The sequence below is a fragment of the Neolamprologus multifasciatus genome, chromosome 16, assembly GCF_963576455.1.
Source record: "Neolamprologus multifasciatus chromosome 16, fNeoMul1.2, whole genome shotgun sequence".
In the NCBI taxonomy this organism is placed as follows: Eukaryota; Metazoa; Chordata; class Actinopteri; order Cichliformes; family Cichlidae; genus Neolamprologus; species Neolamprologus multifasciatus.
The window spans coordinates 20,916,516-20,939,059 of record NC_140454.1 but is presented as its reverse complement, the minus strand read 5'-3'; the positions used below and the strand labels follow the sequence as shown (position 1 = coordinate 20,939,059).

General features: G+C 40.1%; 1 protein-coding gene across 3 annotated transcripts in view; it reads left to right on the top strand.

The window, feature by feature from the left end:
* LOC146500772 (uncharacterized) overlaps nucleotides 1–15,306 on the top strand; it is a 112,024-nt gene extending 96,718 nt beyond the window's left edge. For 2 of the 3 annotated variants that reach the window (XM_085135031.1, XM_085135030.1), the window contains exons 4-7: nucleotides 7,644–7,768; nucleotides 11,369–12,950; nucleotides 13,940–14,083; nucleotides 14,748–15,306. In XM_085135031.1, the coding sequence (XP_084991157.1) occupies nucleotides 12,431–12,950; nucleotides 13,940–14,083; nucleotides 14,748–14,794 (711 nt within the window). In that variant the 5' untranslated portion in view covers nucleotides 7,644–7,768; nucleotides 11,369–12,430 and the 3' untranslated portion in view covers nucleotides 14,795–15,306. The other variant, XR_014869754.1, reaches the window with a different exon arrangement.
* Nucleotides 15,307–22,544: the final 7,238 nt, after the last annotated feature.

Below are 22,544 nucleotides of genomic sequence, written 5' to 3'. Positions count from 1 at the left end.
CTGCGAGGTGGGCTGCCTATTCATAACGCTGGTAGCACGCGTGTGTGTGTGCGAGAGAGAGAGAGCTTCTGTAGGAGGAAGGGGGGATAATTAGCGGGCCTGTAGCCAGTTGTCATGGGGGACCCAAAACAGGGAAACGTGATAGCAGCGCGCAGAATAAGAGTGACGCAGAAAACGCTCAAGTTGACGCGGTCGCCAAAATAATATGCTGACCTTATTGTTCTGCAGCGATGGAATAACTGATCTTCGCCTAATCTTACACCAACACCTTGTAGCCAGTCGAGTTGGCCTAAATCTTTCTAGATGTACGCAGGCTTGGGAACCAGGCCCAAGAGAGCGAGCAGAAAGTGCATTCGCAGAAATGTGGCTCCACACGCCACAGCCAGCATCTCGCCGCATGCAGCATCATATGTTATTGCTGTTGGACTGCTGCTTTATTACATGAACCACAGAACAACCATCAGTCTTGAAGCTGTTTTATGTACTGCCCCGTACTCACAGCACACACAATAAGAGTGCGCAAGAAGAGGGGTGGGGGAAAGAAAACTGTATATCATGGTTACACTCACCTCTAGAGGACACTATTGTTCGCCAGCCATACATCACAAAGCTGCTGTTTCTTACAATTAACCTTTTAATTAACCTAACCCCATTAAGACTGTGTGGTCACGCCCAGTCGTTTTCAGGTGGACTATAAGATGGGATTTGTAAATTACAGTTTCCCCACACTGAACTGTGGATATCCGGAAGTAAAATATTGTTAGACTTGCATAGATTATGGCGCTTTTCACATTGTACTGACCCAGTCTTGTGTCATCGTGATTTCGGTTCATTAAACAACAGTTATCCTACAGCCATGTAAATATATTTACATAAAGTGGAATATGTGACCAACCTCCAAAAAAACCCCCAAAAAACTATTTTGACCTAAAACGCTGATGACAGGACGCCGCTTGGTTTTTATTGACTGGTAACAATTTACCATTTAAAATTAAGCTCGGTTAGCGTTTAATTGGCCGTTTTACCGAAGAGTAATTAACTTCCTATTTATGTGCACAGTTAATTGGCAGTCTGATGTGAATCTGACGGGTTAGTTGTAATCATACGGAAGATTATATGTTTAGGTTTGTTTGTAGAAATGCCAGAATGTGTAGCTTTGACTCTCTCTCTCTCTTTTATCACCGTGGGAGCCCCCATTATTAATTTCTCCCCGGGTGCAATCGAAAACTCTGTGGGAAATGCCTTTTATTAGTAGAAGAGACACTTTCGTCATCTCAAGGTCAAAGGATACCATATGAGTCTCAGTTACAGTCAGACCAGGGTCTGCCAGCTCCCCGGGGATTCGACCCTGAGATGCGAACAGTGAGCCTCACTTGATTCGCTGGTCTCCATCATGATTGTGGTTGTTATTAGCAACAGGCCCAACGCAAAGAAACTTCAATTTTTTGTTTTCATTTTTTTTTTTTTGACAAGTCTGTTCAAATTAACGTCTTTACGTCCAGCAAGTATTCTTCACTATTTTTTTGGGCGACTTGATGTAGTCTATTCCTTTTCCCCTTCTCTGGAGATGTAACGTTCACATATAGTAGATGGATTTCAGGTATGGACCAAACTGACCATGTGGTGCAGTCTTCTCAGATATTGTGCAGCTCCATTTGACACATTTTAAGAGCTTTATTAACAACATTTGCATTTCAGTATAATACATTACAGCTTTGCTGCTGTGATTGGTTAATAAAGAGGATAAAAAAAGTGGTCATTTTCAGGGTGAAATATGTGTTCAGATACCTGCAAAAGGAGTACATGGCATTTTAGCACAATGAAAAGTACAGGCTACTCTTCTACACGTGTTTAACAAGTGAAGCATTTATGTGAAGCAGAAGGAAACAAAGTGCATTTACTAAAGTACTGTAGTAAAAGTTTGACTTACATGCATACTTATTTCTTACTGCCAGCTGCAGTGGAAAACACTACTGTTTTACTGCACAACATTTACAGGTCAGCTATAATAAAAGATTTAACAAGTGAAGATTTTTCATGCAAAACAAGGTCAGCTCTCAAATACGATTATGTGTTCTAATTTAAGCAGCAAAATAAAATATAGGGACAATAGGCACAATTATCATCAATATCAGCAGTTTTGTTCAATACTTTCTTGGGCATGGAATAACTTAATTGGACTGAACATTTTTTTATACCTTTTTTTGTGCTATTATTGCTTAAGAATCAACACTTACTGAGCTGTTTGTAACATGCAAATGACACTTTTGTTGTAGATGGTTATTGCTTTGGCATAAGTCATCCCACATTTACCGTTTAACAAGATGAATTTCTTTTGCTTCTTAGCAATCATATTAGATATGCATGACATATGTTTGTTCATGAAATAACCTACAGAATAACAACACCGTTTCCCTCTAACACTATGCAGCATGTGAAGTTGCAGAAAATTGTGAAAACTCCATGAAACACCACTTTCTCATTATTGTATTGAGCACATAAGCTACTCAAATTAAGAATAAGTGGGAACTGAGAAAGAGGCTTCCACTTTTTAAAGACCTAATCGTCGCTCCATCTCTAAATTGCATTGTCTTTTTTTGTGAATTGGATTTAAATTAGAAAAGTAGTTGCGACGTTCTCCTTAAACTGCAGCCTAGATAGTTTGCAAAATCTCCCGGTCGCTTCTACAAACCTCATTTCATCTCAAAGCACTGGCAGGTATCAAACTTTCTGAGAATTGAACAGCCAGACCCTGAAGGCATCCCTTTGCTCAGTGTCTTCTTTCCATTTCTAGATTCCCACTTTACAAGCTTAAATGTCTACTTAATATGCTTTAATGCCTGCTCTTTAGAGCCAGGGTGCACTTCATCACTTTTATACACCTTTATATAACACACTGTTAACTAGCAATGCCTTATGGAACAGCTTGTCTTGCAGCTGGAAGGCTGCTCCATGGCATGATGGAGGTACCTGTTCACCATTCACAATGAGACAGTAAAATGGGAATAGAAGCCTCTGCATACTGCTGCTGTCTATATCAGTCAACGATGAATATTCATGAATCATAGTGTCATGACATGCTCTGTAATTGGCAGCAACATTAGTAATGACACTGCTGGTATCAATTCCCTGCATATTCATGTGGTGGGGCAATATTTCCTCGTGGTGCTGGGGGGTTTTTTCTTCTTTTTTTTCAATACTCCTGAAAGTGAAAATGTATTCCGAAGCTGCAGGTGTCCCTGGTTTCACAATCAATTGCTGGCTGGATTGTGCCCCAGTGAAAATCAGACAAACCATTAGTTTCTTTGTCAGTTTCTTTGATTAATAATATATCTGAATTATGAAAGGTTGAGAGGACGCTAAATATTGTAAAGTGAATTTCTTTCTAATAGTTATGAATGTGGACCTTAAAGACTCCTATATACCATGTCAGTGCCACTGGCTATTGGACTTTTAAAAGATCATTGATATAAAGCGTTGATTACTCTTGCCTTAAAAGTAACAAACCCAGATCATTTATTTTTGTAGATCACTAATAAGCATATGCGCTCTGCTTCAAACAATTTTTTATTCCATCCAATCCGTTTGAGGTTTGATTAGATTTTACAGTTTTCACAGGCACGCTCCTCCGATAGGCCAGACAGTCCGGCAGATTTCTTTGTGTACTGGAATTTGCTGCGATTCCATTTCGGCCCCACCAAAGTGTCCTAGAATGGATAATGAGGGAATTGGATAAAGCTTTGCATAAGCTGGAAGGCTTTCCCCTCTAAGTAGCTGGAGGAGAGGATTTTTCCTCTCATGGGTTCAGTTTGCCATGAACCGTCCAAACTGTGCTGTGAGGAGGCAGACCTGTTTCTCCACAAACAGGAAAGGCTGCATTAGTCATGTATCGAGTGATAAAGAAGTATTCAGATCGCTGTGGAAGAAAAAGTAAAAGTGCCATTATCAGTTTACAAAAACAATGTATATTTTTAGTACTAAGCGAATGTATCTCTGTATATGAGTCTCTCTGCATTTCTCCATGACTGTTCAGCACATTTGGTGGATGTATTCCTGAGGAACAAAAGAAATACGGTGTTGAGCTTGAAGATTTTTTAGTTCAGTGTGCACGAAGCATTTAGCATTTAAATCGTATAACCGCGCACTCTACCTCTTTAAATTGCCTGAGTCTCAGCACAACATCTCAGATACATGCACAACATGTGGGAAACACTGAAAATGTGGGCATCGTATCACCAAACCACTCACCGCTGTACTGTGTGAGTTTGTGACCACTTTAGTGTGTCATTATTAACCATCAGCTATAGTTTTTCTTTTAAATTATATTTTGTTTGTTTTTCAAAGTGAACACAGTTATGTATTGAACAAGCACTTTATGAGTAACAAAAAAGTAGCAAGCTAAGTTTCTATATACAGATAACTGAGACATCTATTTTTCACCAAGAAGACAACCCCACTGTGGGTTAAATACCTGGGACTCATTTGAGAACAGAGGAAGACTCTGACTTCATGAATAAGTCCAGTTGGTTTCTTTTTGAGCACATAAATTATTATAACCTGGATGATGAAAAACCTACAAAGACATTCAGATGCTGTTTTTTATGTCAAATATTTGGGAACTAACTATCCACCCATCTACCTGTCCAGTTCAGGGGCTCTGGAGCCTATACTAACTGTCATAGGGCAAAAGGTGAGACAGACCCTAGGAGAGATTTCCAGTATATTGAAGAGCTAACACTAACTATGTGTTATATTTTAAAAGTTTATGAAGTGTTTTATGTACAGGTAATAAGAAACTATGACTGTAAAGTCTGCATAGTGGAATAAAAATATAATTTCTCCTGTTAAAGCAGGCAGACTACAAGTCCCTCACATTTCTTTTTAAATACAATAATTGTGTAAATGTACTTAATTACTTTCTACCATTGCACATTTCTTTTATTAAGACTTTGGAGTTTGTGCAACCTAAGAAAAGTTCCAATCCATAAATTTTCAATGTGCAATTTACCTACCACACAACGCCTGCAGTGTGCAGTTTGTTTAAGCAATGGATTGCTTAGGCCACTGTACACCACAAAGCTCGTTGCTGATTTTTCTTCTTTTTTTTTCTGCTGCTCACCAACTGAGCTGTATCTAGGCATTACAGGAGGAGGTAGCAGTAATGGGAACCGCTGTCAGTGCAAGGAGGAGGCTTGTTTTCATTTTATGGCCCTACTGCACTGACAGAATAGAGAAAAAAAACATGTGAGATTCAGTGTTGCAAAGCAATGAGTAGTGTTGTTAACAAAGTCTTATTAGTATAAAAAGGATGCTTCAGATTGCGTTTGTTGAATAAAATTTCAGCGTGGATTTAAAGACGGTACTTGTAACTTAATTTCACTCGGTGTTGCACAGACCTTAAACGTGTTCATTAACAACAGGTGACTAAGCAAAAGTTAGTTTCCATTCTGTTCACTATTACCTGCTGCATATTATTTCTAACAAATGGTTGATGGTGCCTCCATAATGTGGACGTGTCTCACAGTTCCACTGAACTTGAGAGCGAATGCCATTTGTCTTCTTCTGCTTTGCTTATTTGAGCTAATCCAGCTCTATCATCATCATCATCATCAGTCTTGCAATTAGTCAAGTTTGCTTGTTAACATGTCTCAGCGTTGTCCGTCTGCTCGCCACATGCAGATTCTGTGATTAATCTCGAAAGACACTATTTTGAAATGTTATTGGGAGTGGAATATAAATAAGCATGTGATGTATTGTTTTTTATTGTTTGATGGTGTCTGACAGCTTTGTCACAGAAAATACATGGCTTCTTTTTCCTAAATCCATCACAAGGAATATAAAGACATATGCATAATAATGAAACACATTTATTAATGTGTACTGTCCCCTGGAGTCATATGACAATGAAATGGATGGCTGGATTTCTTTTGCATGGATGCTATAGGCCTGAGTGTTGCATGTGAAGGTGGCTGAACAGGTAAAAGGGGGACTGAACAGTTAGAAGAAGAACACCTTCGAGAGGACTCAGGGGAATCAGAGGGATGAGATAAAATACAACAAGTGATTGTTTAAGGGGTCCTAACTGCTCATTACAACCTCATAGTCAGATTGATTTACGCTTTTTTAAAATTCTGAATGTATTTGCAAAAGTTTCTGTATGCCGTAAAAAGTGCTGCTATATAGTTTTACATTTTTTCTTATTGTAAGAAAAAGCTTTAAAAATCCTTTTAATATCTTTACAATCATTGATCTGACTGCAATTCTAGTGTTACAATAAACCAGCCTAAAAAATGCATAAAAGCAGGATTACCCCTAATACTAATAATAATGTCTATCACAAGTCTGCCTTGAAACGGGTGTGCTATATGTTTATTCAAAGCCTGGAAAGTCTCATAGCCGTATTAAAAACACATCAACAGGTCAAACAGTTCATTTGAGTGACATGTACATTTGGACACTGGGGATAATTTTAAATTAAACCCATGCACACCATCCTGCCCCTATAAGTAAATTTTAAGAGACAGTATTGAGACATAAACAGCACAGGTGTGTTTGTTTTTAAATCAGGGATTTATTGACACTGAGAAAAAAAACAGGAAAATCCCACCTTATCCTGGTTCCCAATATTTTCTGGTCCAACTTCTTTAGTAAAAAAAGGGGGGGGGGGGAATCCAATTTTCCCTAGTGTACAGGGATCTGTATCAGGGTTTTACAGGCAAAAGTAATAAAAACAAATAAATCCCAGTTTTTTCTTACAGTACCAGCACAATATTTTCTGTGAGGAGCTTTCCGAAAGGATTTTTCATGGCAGAGTCTTGTTCAGCCTCTGTTTGCAACTGCAAATGGGTATTCTCCATCCTGATGTTGCATAACCTCCTTGCCATTGTGGTGGAGCTGCTTTCCAAGCTGCCTCTCTGGGGCTTCCTCTGTAAGATGTTTCACATGTCTGCTAGAAAGTGTAGAGCAGCAGTACGTTTGAACTGGAAGGATTTCTCCCCTTCACACGTCTACGGGCTTTAGTCCAGTCACCAAAAAAAGAAATGAAAACTCTTTTGTTCTCTTCCAGTAAGGGCGTGCATCCTCATGTGGTTACCATTACATACCAAATCAATTATCTATGCTGCTGGTGAGAGGCTTCTTAAATATGTTTTGCCCCTTTATTTGCCCTGGTTGTCTATTGGCAGTGAAGAGGGGGGTTTCAAACCCTTTCTTCTAATCCTCAGTTATTCTTCCTTTCTTCTTTTCAAAACTGGGATTTATCGACCATCTGGGACAGCAAAGAAGCTTCTAATGGGCAAAGCAAAGAGCAATTTCACTGTTAAAAATGCTATGAAAGTCATATGACTTCCTTCAGTGTTTAAAAACATGCATATGTTCTCTAGGTTTCTTTTTTTTTTTTAAGTTTTGTTCTTTTTAAATGTGGTCTCAGAATATGTGGTTGCTCTTTGTGCTTCATGCTGTCATAGTGGTAGAAATGATTGTTGTTTTTAACCAATGGAATATGTATGGCCCCGCAATATTGTTCTCGTCATGAATATTACAGTGGAAAGTTGTGCATATGCGAATAGCATCTTGATCCATTCTAAAGATTTGGGACAGTAAGTATCCAAATGTTGATGTGTTTCCTTGGCTCCCATTGTCAGATCTCAAAACTGCCCCTGTGCAGGGAGACGATTTCTCATCAGGCACTAGCAGCCGGAGCACCAAGCTCATTCACGGAGGAGTCCGATATCTACAGAAAGCCATCATGAAATTGGATTACAAACAGGTAAATGCTTCATTTTTTCTCCGCAGCTGACACTTATCCGCAGAATTCCTGGTCCCTCTGGTCATATTGCTTTATTTACCCCCCTATGTTCATTTTTCATTCACGGGAAGCAGTGACATGTTTGCCTTGAATGACTGCCTGCCTGGAATTTTCTGAAGTTGTTTTAAAGGATTCTTACAACTTAGCAGATCTCTGTTGCTACCACACTGTAAATTAATTCGGGAAATTATCTCTCAGTAATAGGTGAAACGAGGCTTATGTACCCTCTTTTGCTATAAGTTGTTTAAGACGAGTCACCCAGGTTCAAAGTAAAATGTCACAATTTTCTGTTACGTTTCAGTCTTTGCGATATCTCATTATTCTAAGCCTGTGTTTTCTTTAGGAGCCTTATTTTGTTATCTGTATGAACATATGAGGATGCTGGAGGTGAGCAGCAGAAGAGACCAATTAGTGTGATTGGTCTGGAAACACAGCTGCCTAGTCAGCAGCTCAACAGTAAAATGTAGCCTGTGCTACACAGGGCAAATTAAAGCAATGGTATTTGGGAGCCGGTAGCTTGAACCTTCAGCTTGTATATTTACCCTCAAAACATATGTCTTATCCAGTTTTTCCAAAAAGACTGTGCACCAAAAAAAAAAGGTGATATTATTTTGTTAAAGGAATACCTTTTCTGATAAGAGTGAACTGTCATAAATCACTGATGTCATCAGATGAAAAACTTAACCATGTGTTGTTTAATCTACTACTTCCAAATAAATTACATTAAATTAAGGTTATGATTAAAATTTGAGGAAACTATTCAATTAATTAATTTTTAAGCAAACATGATCAAAACTGATCAAAAAAAAGACGGTAAACCTTTCCCTCAATAAAGCCGTGGAGTCGAAAAGATGTAGAAGTTCGGCCGATTGGAAGCAAACTTTATAGTCACCTTTGGGTTTGAAGGCTCATTGAAGTGTAAGGTAAAGGAAGAGTAGACCATGGCATCTCTGCTCCATCTCGCCTTTGCTCTCTCTCAGACTTGGTTGAACTCAGAGGCCTTGATTTGATTGGTGCAGCCTTGAATCATAAGCTTTAATTGCACCTGACATTTAAAGCTTCTCTCTGGTATTTAAAGCAGTGTACAGGTGTGGTTCATTACTGAGAGGGGGATAGGAGATTTTCTGATTTCTCTTTCATTGCCGGGCCGTGGCACCTTCTTAACTCATCATGCTGCCTGTCACCATCACCGAACCCCTCCCTCGTTTGCACAAAGCCATACCTAGCCCAACTAACATCAGTCAAAGAGTTCGAGACTATGATAAAATTAAGTCTTTTTTAGTGCTGTCCTAGAGGAAAATGCAGGCAGAGGGGATAAAAGAATGTGACTATGTAGTAACAAGTCATCCTCAGCCATGGAAATGCTTTTTTTCCCCCACTAATGCTGCAAGGTGCTGATTCTCTTAATCCACCAGACTCAAGACAGACAAGCTGTGGGAGCCACTGTTTATTGCTCAAAGCCTCTAATCATGAAATCTTTCTTTGAGCAGTATGTAGTGTGCTGTGCACATTACTATGCACTGTTAAAGTGTATGCATCACTTTCACTTGTAATGTTAAAAATTATAGCACTTATCACAGCTGGAGATGCTGATAGCAGCAATCTGACTGCAAATTGTAGAACCCTAAGTCTGTCCTGTTTTGTGTGCTTTAAAAAGTTATTTTTTTCTTGTCTTATGAGAAAAACAAGTTTGTAGAAAACACATTTAAGAATTCAACTTTGATAACAACTGAGTTTCTGTATTAGCAGTAAAATATATATATATATATATTTTACATATATATACATGGTGCTAAATTGTATGTTGTGCATTAACATTCATTTTAAGTAGTGTAGCTGTACAGCGGATGTTTTTATTCGTTTGTGTGTAATATAGTTAAATATATTGTGTTTTACACAGCTGTGTAATTGCTGTCTATGTGAGCGTAAACAAATTAGAAACAACATTTAAAAAAACAACAACAAAAAAAAGCAGAAAATAGCCAGTAGCCATCGCGTTCCTACCAGTCCCAGGATCCATCTATCTCCGGGCTATATGTGCCTGGTGTTGGCATCAGAAAAACAAAGCATATGTTGATTGTTAGCCAGGGTGTACATAGCATGTCCCATTCACTCAAGGTCTCCCTTGTAGCTTCAAACTCCCAACTTTGTTTCTCTAGGCTATCTGTCAGACTTCATTTAGCATTTGAGGATATGTGGATTCCCATGTACTGCAAAAAGGCAACATACTTCTGAGGGAATATGGCCACTATCTGAGCAGTGATCTGTCAACCTTATTCATTTAGCAGAAGTAAGTAGGAGAGGGGGGTATTTTACATGAGCTATTTATATTTGTTCAGTTTTATACCAGTGTGTTTTTCTTCTTTTACCTCTAGAAAGCAGAGAATCTGAAACGCATCAGAGTATTTACTTAATAACTGTTTATAATAATTGTTATGTTAATAAGATTTCAAATTTAGCCATAGTGTTTATCATAGACACTCTTTTTCTTTGATCACAAACATTACACCATTTACATGTATTTAATTTTTCCTCGAGCTGTCTTTTCCACCTCTTTTCCCATAAACAACTGGGTACATTATGGCACTGACATTTTCTGTCCTGACCTTCTTCAATGGGGATTGGGTTTTGACTGCTTGGGTTCATCTCCCCGGGATTTTTCAAGCCATCATTGCCAGATAGTTTCCACAAATAGACATTCCTTACCCTAAGAAAATGTTGTATTGGCAAAAATATAATTTAGTACGAAATGATTTATTTTTTTTACTTCATACACATAAATCGCATGGACAAGGGATCATAAACTCTAACCATTCAGCAGCAAGAGTTTTTCAAATATTTAAAAGCGGCGCTTCACCTTTGCTTTTTTCATAAAAATCCGACTAGTCAACAGCAGCACGAGTATTTAAAATATTATATTACCGCGCCTAATAATTTTCACATTTCTGGTGTGTGTTGAAACTTTTTTTCCCCCATATTACGGAAATATTTTTCTCTTGTTGTCTGCTCAACTCTGCCCTTCTTCTTTCTGCTAAAGGAGTAATTGACAAAAGAATCTGGGATAATAACTCTATCTCCTGCTGTACCTGTAACAATTTAATTGGACAAGTCAGCCCAGCCAAGCATCTCTGGCTCTATGACTGGAAGACATGAAATTCATTGTCATTATTGTCCCTGTCATTTTGCAGCATTTTGTCCAGCCGCAGAGTTCCTCTCACTCCACTGAGTTTTGTACCTCCAGGAGGCTGGAACGACTGGTGGTGTGAGCCGAGCGGAAGTAGGGGCACGATGGGAGGGAGGGAACAAGAAAGAGGGCGGGGGTGGGCTCCTGTCCTCCAGGGAGCTTTGATGCTCATTTAGCTCTCCTCTGTCATTCGGCCATTTGGGCTTTTAATTGCTGATGATAATAATTATCATCATCATTATTGTTATCATCATCACTGTGCCGGGTTATCATACCCATGCTATGCCGCTCATTCATAAATCCTGGTTCCGTGATCTTACTAATCCTTGAATTCCTGACATTTAGTGTAGTATTAATTCTCCTGTTTCTTTACCCAGTGCCAATCTGTGACAGGCCCCACAACAGAGAGCTGTGAATCACGGGTTCAAAGGTCACTACAAGGCTCAGCAATCATCGAGGATCAGACGCTGCCTACCGGTGCCAAACCTCTCTCAAGTCTTAGCCGCTTGTGTGTGTGCATGCGTGTGCATGCGTGTGCATGCGTGTGCTCATACGCCACCGGTGGCATAAGTTTGCTAACCACATACTATAATGGTCACATTCACCCTACAGAGATGAAGAAGTGGATTCTATGGTCTTCCTAATACATCATGGCAGGGTGCATACTCTTGTATGTAATTCATTCTAAAATGTGGCCTTTAAATCTGTTGTTGTTGGGTCTTTTTTTTTCTTTTTCCCTTCATTTTATTTATTTATTTTCCGTAGTGAGGGAATGGCTTCCAGCATTCTGTAGCATTAAGCAGAGCCCACCAGCTAGCTAGCCTCAAGTCGCTCAAACGTAAAATAAATCAGGGCACAAAGGACCCTGCTCATTCCTGCAAAGTAGCAACATTTTCCCTGGCCAACAATGAGGACTTGAACTTCCTTGGCAATAACAAATAGAAAGAAAGTCACCCGAGACACCAACATTAAAAGTGATTAATCATCTCTATTCTCTCTTTACTTTTGAACCAAGGGATTGTCCAGCAATAAATCTTCAAAGATGTACATAAGAATCACTTCCTAATGAAACTGGGCTTTGTTCATTTGTCACCTTTTAGACCCTTTCATTTAAATTACAAAACTTGTGACCTTGTGACTCTGAATATAGATCTCTGGTATTTTAGAGCTGAAGAGGGATTAATCCATAAATCTTGATACTTGATTTCTCTCTTCATTAAAAGGATTCTGCCAACGGATCTTCTTCTAGAAAGGAAGATCAGCCGCTGTCAAGATTTGTTTACCGTCATATTGACATATTGAAAAATGTGATTATTAGGAGGAGACGTGACCGTTTTCACTGATCACTGCTCTCTTTTAAAATGAAGCCTGCTGAAGTTGTGCACACAAAACTATTAAAGTAATCTTAATGAAATGTTCAAAAGACAGGAATAACTATTATGTACTACACAAGAGGCACACTCTCAAACAACCATTTCTTTTTAGCTCCTCAACACTCTTTGTATATTCAAGGCATCAGTGTGTCTATTCCTTGCATTCCCTTCCTTTTCCTGAGGAACGGTTACCCTTCCCAGCGTAGGAGAGGAGAGGGGAGGGGCTGCCGGGGCCCCACACTCAGGCCAAAGGGCCACTGTGGCTTTAAGTGTGCTCCTTGTGTGGCCAGAGCAGCCATCGCACTGATGCAAAGTGACAGGGACAGATGTGACATATCGGTTCCGACACACTTCCATACCACCAGTCACAGGCTTGGGGTGACTCACATCCCCCTGCTCTGGTCCTGTCCCCCCGCTGCAGGACAACACAACGATGCTCGAATGAACCTCGCCATCGCCCTCACTGCTGCCAGGTATGGGGCTGCCATAGCCAATTACACTGAAGTGGTGCACCTACTGGAGAGGGCAGACCCTCAGACGGGGAAGGAGAGGGTCTGCGGAGCGCACTGCAGGGATGTGATCACAGGTAAATCCAACAAAAGCCGCTTCCTTCCTTCCTGCCTCACTCTATTCCCACTCTCTCTAGCCCTCACAACAGGGTTCCTCCCAGCGCCTCTTACTCAGTGCTAGTTTGCACATAGTCATTGCACATCTAATGCAGGGGCTTTTAATATTTCATAAGCGTTTTATGGTGTAGAGGACTGCTTCAGATCTTGTAGGGAGGAACATAAGACAGAATTAGCGTACTCCAAATGGCCTTACTTACCTTTTAAATGTCATGCATAGGGCTGGCTTTGGAAGAATAAAGCAGTTAAGGGTAAAAGATGGTATTCTGAAACATTTCATGAATAACCAAGATTTGAGGATCTCAACACATGACCACCCCCTGATGTTTTAAAAGATGGAAGTGTGCTCTTGGAGGAGATGTCTCACTTTAATAATGTGAGAGGAGGGCCTCACATAGGGAGGGCTCAGACTGAAAGGATAATAAAAACAGTTTTGTCATCAGTTCTTTTTTCTTTGTCTTTTATTTTTTCTTCTTTTTTTTCTCGCTCACAGAGATATGAATTTCTGGCTTATGGACGCAGTCATTCCTGTTCTTTTCTTCGCTTCTCTTAGCAGTGGCAGCATCACGCATCAAATTTTTAAAGGTAGTTTGTCATTCATCTTGTTGCCAAAACAGATCATTTGCTATCCTCATGGTATCTTTTGATATGCATCCCATTATATACTGTAGCTCGTCAACATCAAGCATCACATTAACAAACATTTCCCTTCCACAATTTCAAAAGACCCTCAGTCACTGCCACTGAGCTACTCTGTGACACAAAGAGGCAAGAGGGAAATTAGGTATGTCTGTTTCCTATTAATTACAATCCTGGGAAGTCTCCCATGGACACACTCGAGCCACTCTATTACGGAGAGAGGGGGGCGTTCGCTGATAAATTAATAATCCGGCTTGTCACCAGCCACAGATGAATAGCCCCTGGTGATTGATGCTGTTTTCTTTCATAGGGCAGGAATTTGATGTCAGAGCCAAATGTGTTATCAATGCCACGGGACCTTTTACGGACGCGCTGTGGAAAATGGATGATCAGAAGAACCCCGACATCTGTCAGCCCAGTGCCGGGGTGCACATCGTCATCCCGGCTATTACAGGTAACTAACGGTGGACCCCTACGTCTCTGTCACTATCCTCCTGTATCACCTGCTCCTCAGCACTGCCGTCTCATCAGTTCATTAGTTAGCTGCAGTAGAAACTCCTCAGCCTCTGGCCACAACAGCCAGGCTCTGTCTGGCAGCTCTGCCTGTATGTCTAGCTCAGAGCAGGTGTTTAGTCCAAATGGGAACTTCAGCTCGGGAGTGTCACAGCTTCATGTAATCACTGTGTTAACTGCAAGAGAAGACTTACATTTCTCTTCAAACATCATCTATTCTTGCTGAGATTGCATCTCAATTTTTGATTGGATTCCTTTCTCTTTTGGGTCGGACTGAGATTTCTGCTTTCTTGTTGATGCATGTTATTTGTGTTGGTAAGGAATGAAGGCTACTCCTGTGACACAGCCTTCCCCCTCAGCTATTCCTGTGTTAAATTGAGTCAGTGCCGCGTGCATGTGTTTTAAACAGGGCAATATGTGTACCCTTGCGTTGAGGCTACGGGAGCAGCGACTGGAATTGAAACCAGCTGAATTAATCTCCTGGAAACAGCACTGACAGGAGCCTGATTATGGGGTGTCCCTTCAACCAGCCCGGCCCGCTTGTGCCCTCCCCTCTCCAGCAGACCAAAGGTTAATGCAGTCTCCTTGTTTGTTCCCCTCCCTAGCTGCTCGCCCTCTCATGCACACAACACTCATGCACCTCCAGACTTGACAGCATAAAACTCCAAGACGCCGTCGCATCATCTTCTATCTGACCTGGGGAGCGTCAAACACACCATCGCATAGCAAGTCATCTCTGGAGAGGATATCAGTGTCTGAAATACATCCTCAACTAACTCGGTAACCACTGCCAGGAAATGGAAGGTGATTTTATTTTTTCATAAAAACTTACCATTCTTCACCTGATGCCTATTTTTTTTTTTTTTTTAATATCTTCAACAAATATCAAAGTTTTACTGAACTGCAGCCCAATACATGTAAGGGACAGCTGTGATGTAAGGTATAATTAATGCAACAACCAACATAACATTTCTCCCAGGTAAAAAAAAAAAAAAAGAAAGAAAGAAAAGAAAGTCATCACTGCGCACTTACACTTGCGGCACTATAGCCGGGACGTTTGAATCAGACCTAATTCATAACACCCATTTATGATAATAAATACACGTCCAACGATCCCCACCCCCACCCCTAGCATCCACCCAACCACCCTCTCTGATTTACAAATAGCTGATAGAGCAAGCAGCTGACAGAAATAAATGAGCTAATCTGATGGCTGTGTAGGACTTCCACCAGATATTAATTCATCAGGAGGCCACAGAGTACAGACAGATACAAATTCCTGTTTTAATTATGTATGGGAGCTGTGCTGGAAGCTGGAGACACCTCCAATACCAAGGCTATTTCTCAGAGCAACTTTATGAACCCTTTTGATTCCATCGTTATTTTTGTTTTCCTTTAGATATAATACATGTCCCTCCTGTTTTCCCCAAACACTCAAGACCACATAGATTTTTCCCCTTCATAGCAGTGCTTTCACATGAGACATTTGATAATGAACAAGTGGAAAAATAACCTTTGCCACATTAAATTATATTGTTTTCGATTTGCAATTTTTATGAGGCCTTCCTGGAGCCTGTTTGATGTATTTTGTTCCCACTCGGAGCCTCAAATGGCCCTTGCCGACTGGCAGGCTTATCAAAACCCACGAAGGTTTTATTGAATGAGTGACCAGTGGGTATCTAAACAGAATGCAGGGTTATTGATTTTGGAGAAGTGGTCTAATTGTTTCTAGTAGACAAGGGCTTGTCCCGATTATTTGATTGATTAGTTTGATACTGGTCAGCCTCCTCATCCTCCTTCCCTGGCCAGTTAATAGCACTGTAATCCCAATACACTGCTGTATTTCTAATCCATCATCATTATCATGGCTGTACTCAGCACAAGATTAGTCCATGAGGGTTTTTTCTTTTTTTGCATTCCTCAATATTAGCTCTGCCTTCTATATGCTAAAGAAAAAACTCAGATAAATTCAGCTTATCTGCTGTGAAGAGAAGAGCTGTATAGAGGAGGTTGTATGGTTTGGTATACTAATGAGATAAAGATGCTTATATTGGCACATTTTAGAGAAGCTATTAGGAAGTAACTTAGTATATTTACTCAAGTATGATAGAATAATTTTCAGCTCTACCAATTTATTGTTCTGTTCTGGGTGTCATAGAAAACGTTGCATTTCACTCGATTTGTCTCATCAAATCTTACTTTTAGATTAAGATTTTGAAGTACAGCAGAGTCTTAACTGTTGAATAGTTGTTTCTACGCGTTTTAGTCTGTGAAACATTTTTTTTTTAAGTGGTTGTCTCACGCGAGATGTCTAAGTGCTTAGCACTAGAGAAATGTCCCTCTAAACCTATGTCGTTTTATTTACATTTTTTCTCAACGTGGCAAAAACGGTGTGTTGTATTTTCCAAAAAGCAAACAATGATAGGCCAAGTAGGGTTAGTTTAACCAATTAAAAATACAAAATGTCTCAAACTTATTTTTTTGTGGGAACACAGAGTTTGAGACATTTTCTGCTGCCACTGTAACTGTTAGCTTAAAGCCTCACTGTGCGTGCAGCTGAGTAATCAGAGTAAAGTAACCCGGAAGGTATCGAGCATTAAATGGTGGATAAATTATCTAACTAATTAGGTGCTTCATAGCTTTATTTTTCAATTTGATTACATTTTATTTAAATAGCACCAATTTACAGCAACAGTCACCTCAAGATATTTTATGTCGTTAGGTAAAGAAATCCCATAAATGACACGACCCTCTATGACAAGAAAGAAAAAACCACCTACTTGGCAAAAGTGGGAAGAAAAAACTCCCCTTTAACAGGAAGAAACCTCTGGCAGAACCAGACTCGGGGAGAGGTGGATATCTGCCAGCCATCTCTTCTCCTCACAGTTGGGGGTGAGGGAGAAGAGAGCAGAGAAAGATAGGACAAAAGAACAGGACACACTATGGAATAATGATTACTAATTATTAAATACAGCAAAGGTCTATAAACACACAGGGAGTGAAAAAGGTGAGTGAAGAAGAAACAGTCTGCGCAGCAAAGCCCACTCGGCATCTTAGGCCTACTGCAGCATAACTACATATGCAGCATAATATCAGTGTCCATAAGATACATTATTAAGGCTAGAAATAAAGTGGATTATTTCTTCAGCAAGAAGGTGGAGGAAACATGGCATGAATAAGACATTTATTTAAAAAGAACTATTCATCAATCTCTAACTCCTTACAGCCTCACTGTTGCTTGTTTCTTCCTTCCTATCTCAGTAATCACCTCGTAAGTTCATCTCATTTTAGAAGGGCCCTTAACTGGAAAACCATTAGACTAAACTGCTTGCTGAATACTCAAATGCAAGTAGTTAAAAATCTAGTAACATGATGCCATTATTTAATAATGTATCACTGCTTTTATTATGGATTGATTGAGTATATTATATTTAATGTGGAATTATGCTTAAGATGGGTTCTTACATTGTTGTCTTGGTACTCGAGGTTCTGTATGAATATGTCTTCTGTAAGCACCATAAAAAATAAAGAATAAGACACAGAAGGGTTTGTTGGGGACATGCCATAGCAGGTCTCCAGTTCAAGCCTGAGACCACATCTGGCTCCAGGCAGCATGGCCACAGACAGCAGGGTGACATGTGGCGTATGTCTGGGCGAGACCTCGGTAAAAGTCTCGTAGTCACAAAATGAGCAGTGAAAGCCCGAAGCCTGAAAAGTAAGATAAAGGAAGGGGACATAGCAGAGTGTGGGGGATATAAGTGTGAAGTGATGGAGCGAAAAGCTTTGACTGGTGGAGCCCATGCAGTCTCCGTCCTTGCCTGTGGTAGTGCCCGAGCTGGGGTCTTCACTCATTTGTCTAAGAACACATAAGGAAGGGGATGGGGGAGTGTGAACAGGACTCAGACCAGAGGGGTTTGTCACATTGTGTGGAGGTGACACCTCGAAAGGCCCACTGGCCTGCGTAGTGGACAGCCACTGTCTCCCCTAGTCCTTCCCTTAAGCAGGAAGGGTCTCCATGGCTTCTCACAGTCACACCAGAGTCTCCTTGTGTCAAACACTAGATCTCTACTTCGCTGTTCTCAGTTTGACTCAACTCACTGGATTCTCCACTGCCTGGACTGGCATGTTTAAAGACCCTCTTTGTTTCTTTCCTGCAGCTTGAAGTGGCCTGCCTTTCTGTTTTTGTGGTGAAATCTTTCCACACCACACAACAGTTCCATTCCCCAACCATGAGTCAGGCGAACAAAGGAGGCATCAGTGTAACTCACTCTGCCTCTGGAATTAAAGAATGAAAAACTTTTTTTCTTTTTTTTCACTGAATATTTCCCATCTTCTTCTTTAGCCATCAAATCCAAAGGGACTCCTCCTTTTGCTCACTGTGATTATTTACATCAAAATTCAGCTAGTTGTCTACACTACAAACTGTAATGACATGTAAATAATTAGAAGTGTTAGCCCATCCTCATCACCCATCATTATTATCCATTATTTTGGAGTTTTAAATCCATGGCGGTATGGCTTCTGAGCTCAGGAGACATTGTTTATTATCTTTAACTTTTATTTTGAGCAAGTCTAAATGGACGTTGTCTTCATCCGCATGCTTTTTATTGTCCATGTGAGGCCTCCTGCTCCACAGCTACTCACTTGTCATAAATGTTTTAAAAATGCCCTTTGATAACGAGTTTGTCATTGTTTTATTCAGAAATATCAACCGGCCCATTATAGTGGCAGGTATTTTGTCAATCGATACACAATAACGTATTAATATTTAATCCCTTATATGTCACCGCTATACAAGAAAAACTGGATTGTTGAGAGGCAGCAGCAGGAGCTCATTTATTTTCCTGCTTTAGCGGTGAAATAGAGAGGATAGACAACTCACTTCAAGGGTGTGTGTGTGTGCACGCGCACACTGACACACACACAGCATATATCTGCAGGATGCATGTGTCTTCAAACAGTAGGTGTCCACATGTTTATGTTTGCCAACATAGCTGTCTGCACTGTCTTTCTCTGAGATAGGAGAGGTGATGTCTCACCACCCTGCAGTGGTTTTTCCTCCGGTCATAAAGCTAAACTCCAAGGACACTCAAACTGCAGGAGCAACAATGTTGACATTAGTGACAGTGAACTGGTGACCATGTAGCGCTTTTTCCAGTATGTATTTTAACAAATGAGGCAAAGAAGAGAATAATCATATCTATATATATGATTGCTTGATCTACTCTCTGTGCAAGGCAACAATTTTGATCTATCCTATCGATCATTCCCTATTTACTCAACTGGAGACCAGTTTAAAATGCACTCAATGAACATGTTCACAGTTAATGTCTAGATAGATAAAACTAGTATACAACACACCAAGTCAAAATTGCTAATTATAAAATGACAATTTGAAATTATACTTTTACTTATCTATGACCTTTAATTGTGTTTTTAACATTTGGGAGGGGCGGTTCAGTTTATTTTGAGAGGAACACTTTGGGTGTACCTGTTCACGTATTTAGTCACTGAACGTAAATTAATGTGCCTGAGCCCACTGACCTGACTGATTTCCACTGTGCATGTTGGGAAGAAAACACAATACAAACTGTCTACTGCAGATTTGAATAGACCAGTAGTCTAATGCTTTCTGCAGTCTCAAAAAAGTCAAACACCTTTGCTTGCTGCCTTTGTTTGTTTGTAAAACAGCTGTAGTTCAGCCATCATAAACTAGGATAAAATGTACATTATCCTAGTGCAGGGTTCCCTAAATATAAATTTGATGTTTGCGTTCTTCTTTTGCTTCATTATGGACAACATGTTTTATTTTTTTCAACAAATCCAATGAAAACAGTGTAATAACTTGTCTCTTGCTACCGTCCAACCTCCATACCCTTCCAGAGTTCCTAATGAAGACGTAAATCTTTTTAAAAAATTATCTCAAATGTATTATAATTGCAACAGCTAGGTACTGAAGTTACCTATATATTTGTTGAGTATAGGGACATGCCTCAAGTGTCAGACAGTGAGGTGTGTAATTGTTTTTGGAAATTAATACAAGTCTGTGGCACAGTTCTATATTATGCTGTGGATAAACAGTAGGTTGAATTCAATGTAGGTCTTTAAAACTAGAAGCACGCCCTGCACAGTAGATAGTTCTAGGTAAGCTCCTACAACTGCTTAAAAAAAACCCCTCAAAACTTTGAAAACTTGGAAGCTGAAAATTTACAGGTGTGTGGGTGTCCTGCAAAAAAAAGAGAAATAAGCTCAAAAATATGAAAATATTAACTCTAGAAGCAAGCTTGTTTTAGATTGCAAAAATGGATTATGAAACATGTGTAGGTGGTAGACTGAATGGACGGATCTACTCAAGCAGTAACAGAGCTTGCTGTCATCCTGCACAGCTTCTCTGTCCTCCTGACAATACACACATATCACCAGGACAGTCCATGCCATGTTAGACTTCAAATGAACTGTACAATGACCTGCAAATGACAAGCACAGAGAGTTGCAGCCCCCTGTGACTTTGGTGTGAATGAGTTTTAACCCTTTGTTACCGAGAAAGAGGGGAAGAAAGCATAATCTATGATCCCAATGTTTCTGGAATGTTTAAAAAGGTCAATATGCTGATATTTTTGACAGCGCTTGACCTTTTGTGAAAAAAGTAACAAAACCATTGGAATTGAAATAACTTCTTTGTTTAGTTCTGGCACATAATGTATCACAGTCAAAGCATGCTGTCTCCCCACAGCATCTGCCCATGAATGACTTGACTGTTAATCCGGTGTATTGATCTAATATCAAAAGGTGCTATTTAAATGCAGCATAACTCCCCAGGAGCCATGATCTGTCAGTAGGCTCTGTTTGGAGTCTGGCTGAATAACTAATGTCTGTTTTGTCTGTCACTGTGTCCAGATGGCACAACATCTGGCTTCCACCTACAGACGCAGCATCTACAAAGTGGTCAGGTGGGCTGATGGATACCAGGAAAGTAAGTTCACATACACTGACAAGGCACACTAAAACTACTGCAAGGTGAACTAGATAGCATTAGTTATGCTGTCACAGTGGCACCAGTATGGAGTTGAGTTCAATTACGATACTTACGAATTGTCATTCCTTGATGCTGAAAGAGAAGGAAGACCTAAAAGACTTTGACAAGATCCAAAAATGTGATGGATAAATGATCGTATCAAGCATATGCAGTGTTTAGTACCTGCTAAAAGTGGTCTTAGTAAGGAGAGCTATAACTGGAGACAGGATCATGGCACCAAAGATTCATTAATGTGTGTGGGCAGCACAGGCTGGCCTGTGTGGTCTGATCCCGTCAAAGAGTTGCTATGGCACAAATTGCTTAATGGTAGAAAGCTGTCATAGCCAAAGTGCATTCAGTCTGCTGTGATTGGGGCCATGTAGACACCAGTCTGTTGCCTACAAAACCGTCCATGGTGCAGTGGAACAAGGGGGGAATTCTTTTACATCATGTGGATGCCCAAGTGTGTGTGTGTGTGTGTGTCATTTACCTGGGGAGGAGATGGCAGAAGGATGCACTGTGAGAAAAGAGCAAGTGTCCATTCGCCACATTTTCAACTGTATACTGTTAATGTTAGTGGAGCACTGCAAGGAGAGGGTCTTCTAATTCATTCTGAACTTATTATACTTAATGCAACCACTACTTTTCAGTCTAGTTCAGGCTACTTAACCAACCTCTCCTGGCTTTAATGTTACAGGTTTGTTGGGTTCTGCAAACAATGTTTGCAGAACACAACAAGCACAGGCCAAAACCTTATAATAAAACCCCTCCAGCTATGACTTCTCTGTTTAGCTCACCATACTTTAAAACAGCCAGTGAGTGAGTGTACAGTGGTATTAACACTGTGTACTGTTATTGTTTTGAATTAAATTCGACAACAGCTTGCGCTCCATTGTCTATTTAGAATAGATGTTTTTGACAGCACCATTCACACTGTCAGTAATCCCCGTACACCTCTCCCCAATCAGCTACATCAATTCCAGCTCTGATATTCCCGCACATGCATTTGACCTCACATTAACCCAGATACATTTGATCTTTAAGAGTCATAAATTGGCTTTTGTCATTACCATAGGTTAATTACTGAGATTTGCTCAGAACCGTTTCTACACTGTGATTGCAATAATACCCAGTACACAAAAGCCATTCACTGTGCCTGTGTGAGCCCTAAAAATAGGCATTGTTTTGATCTATACCTATCAGGAGTTTGCAATAGTCTATTATTGGCAGTCAACCTAGCAGTACTTTTCATACAGTTAAGCCTCACCCTTCCTGTCATTCTGTTCTTAATACGTCATCTGCCTGGAAGCTCAAATATAGATCTGAATGTGATCCCTGCATTCCTCACAGCACCTTTATAAGAAAGGAAAAACTGTTATTCAAAGGA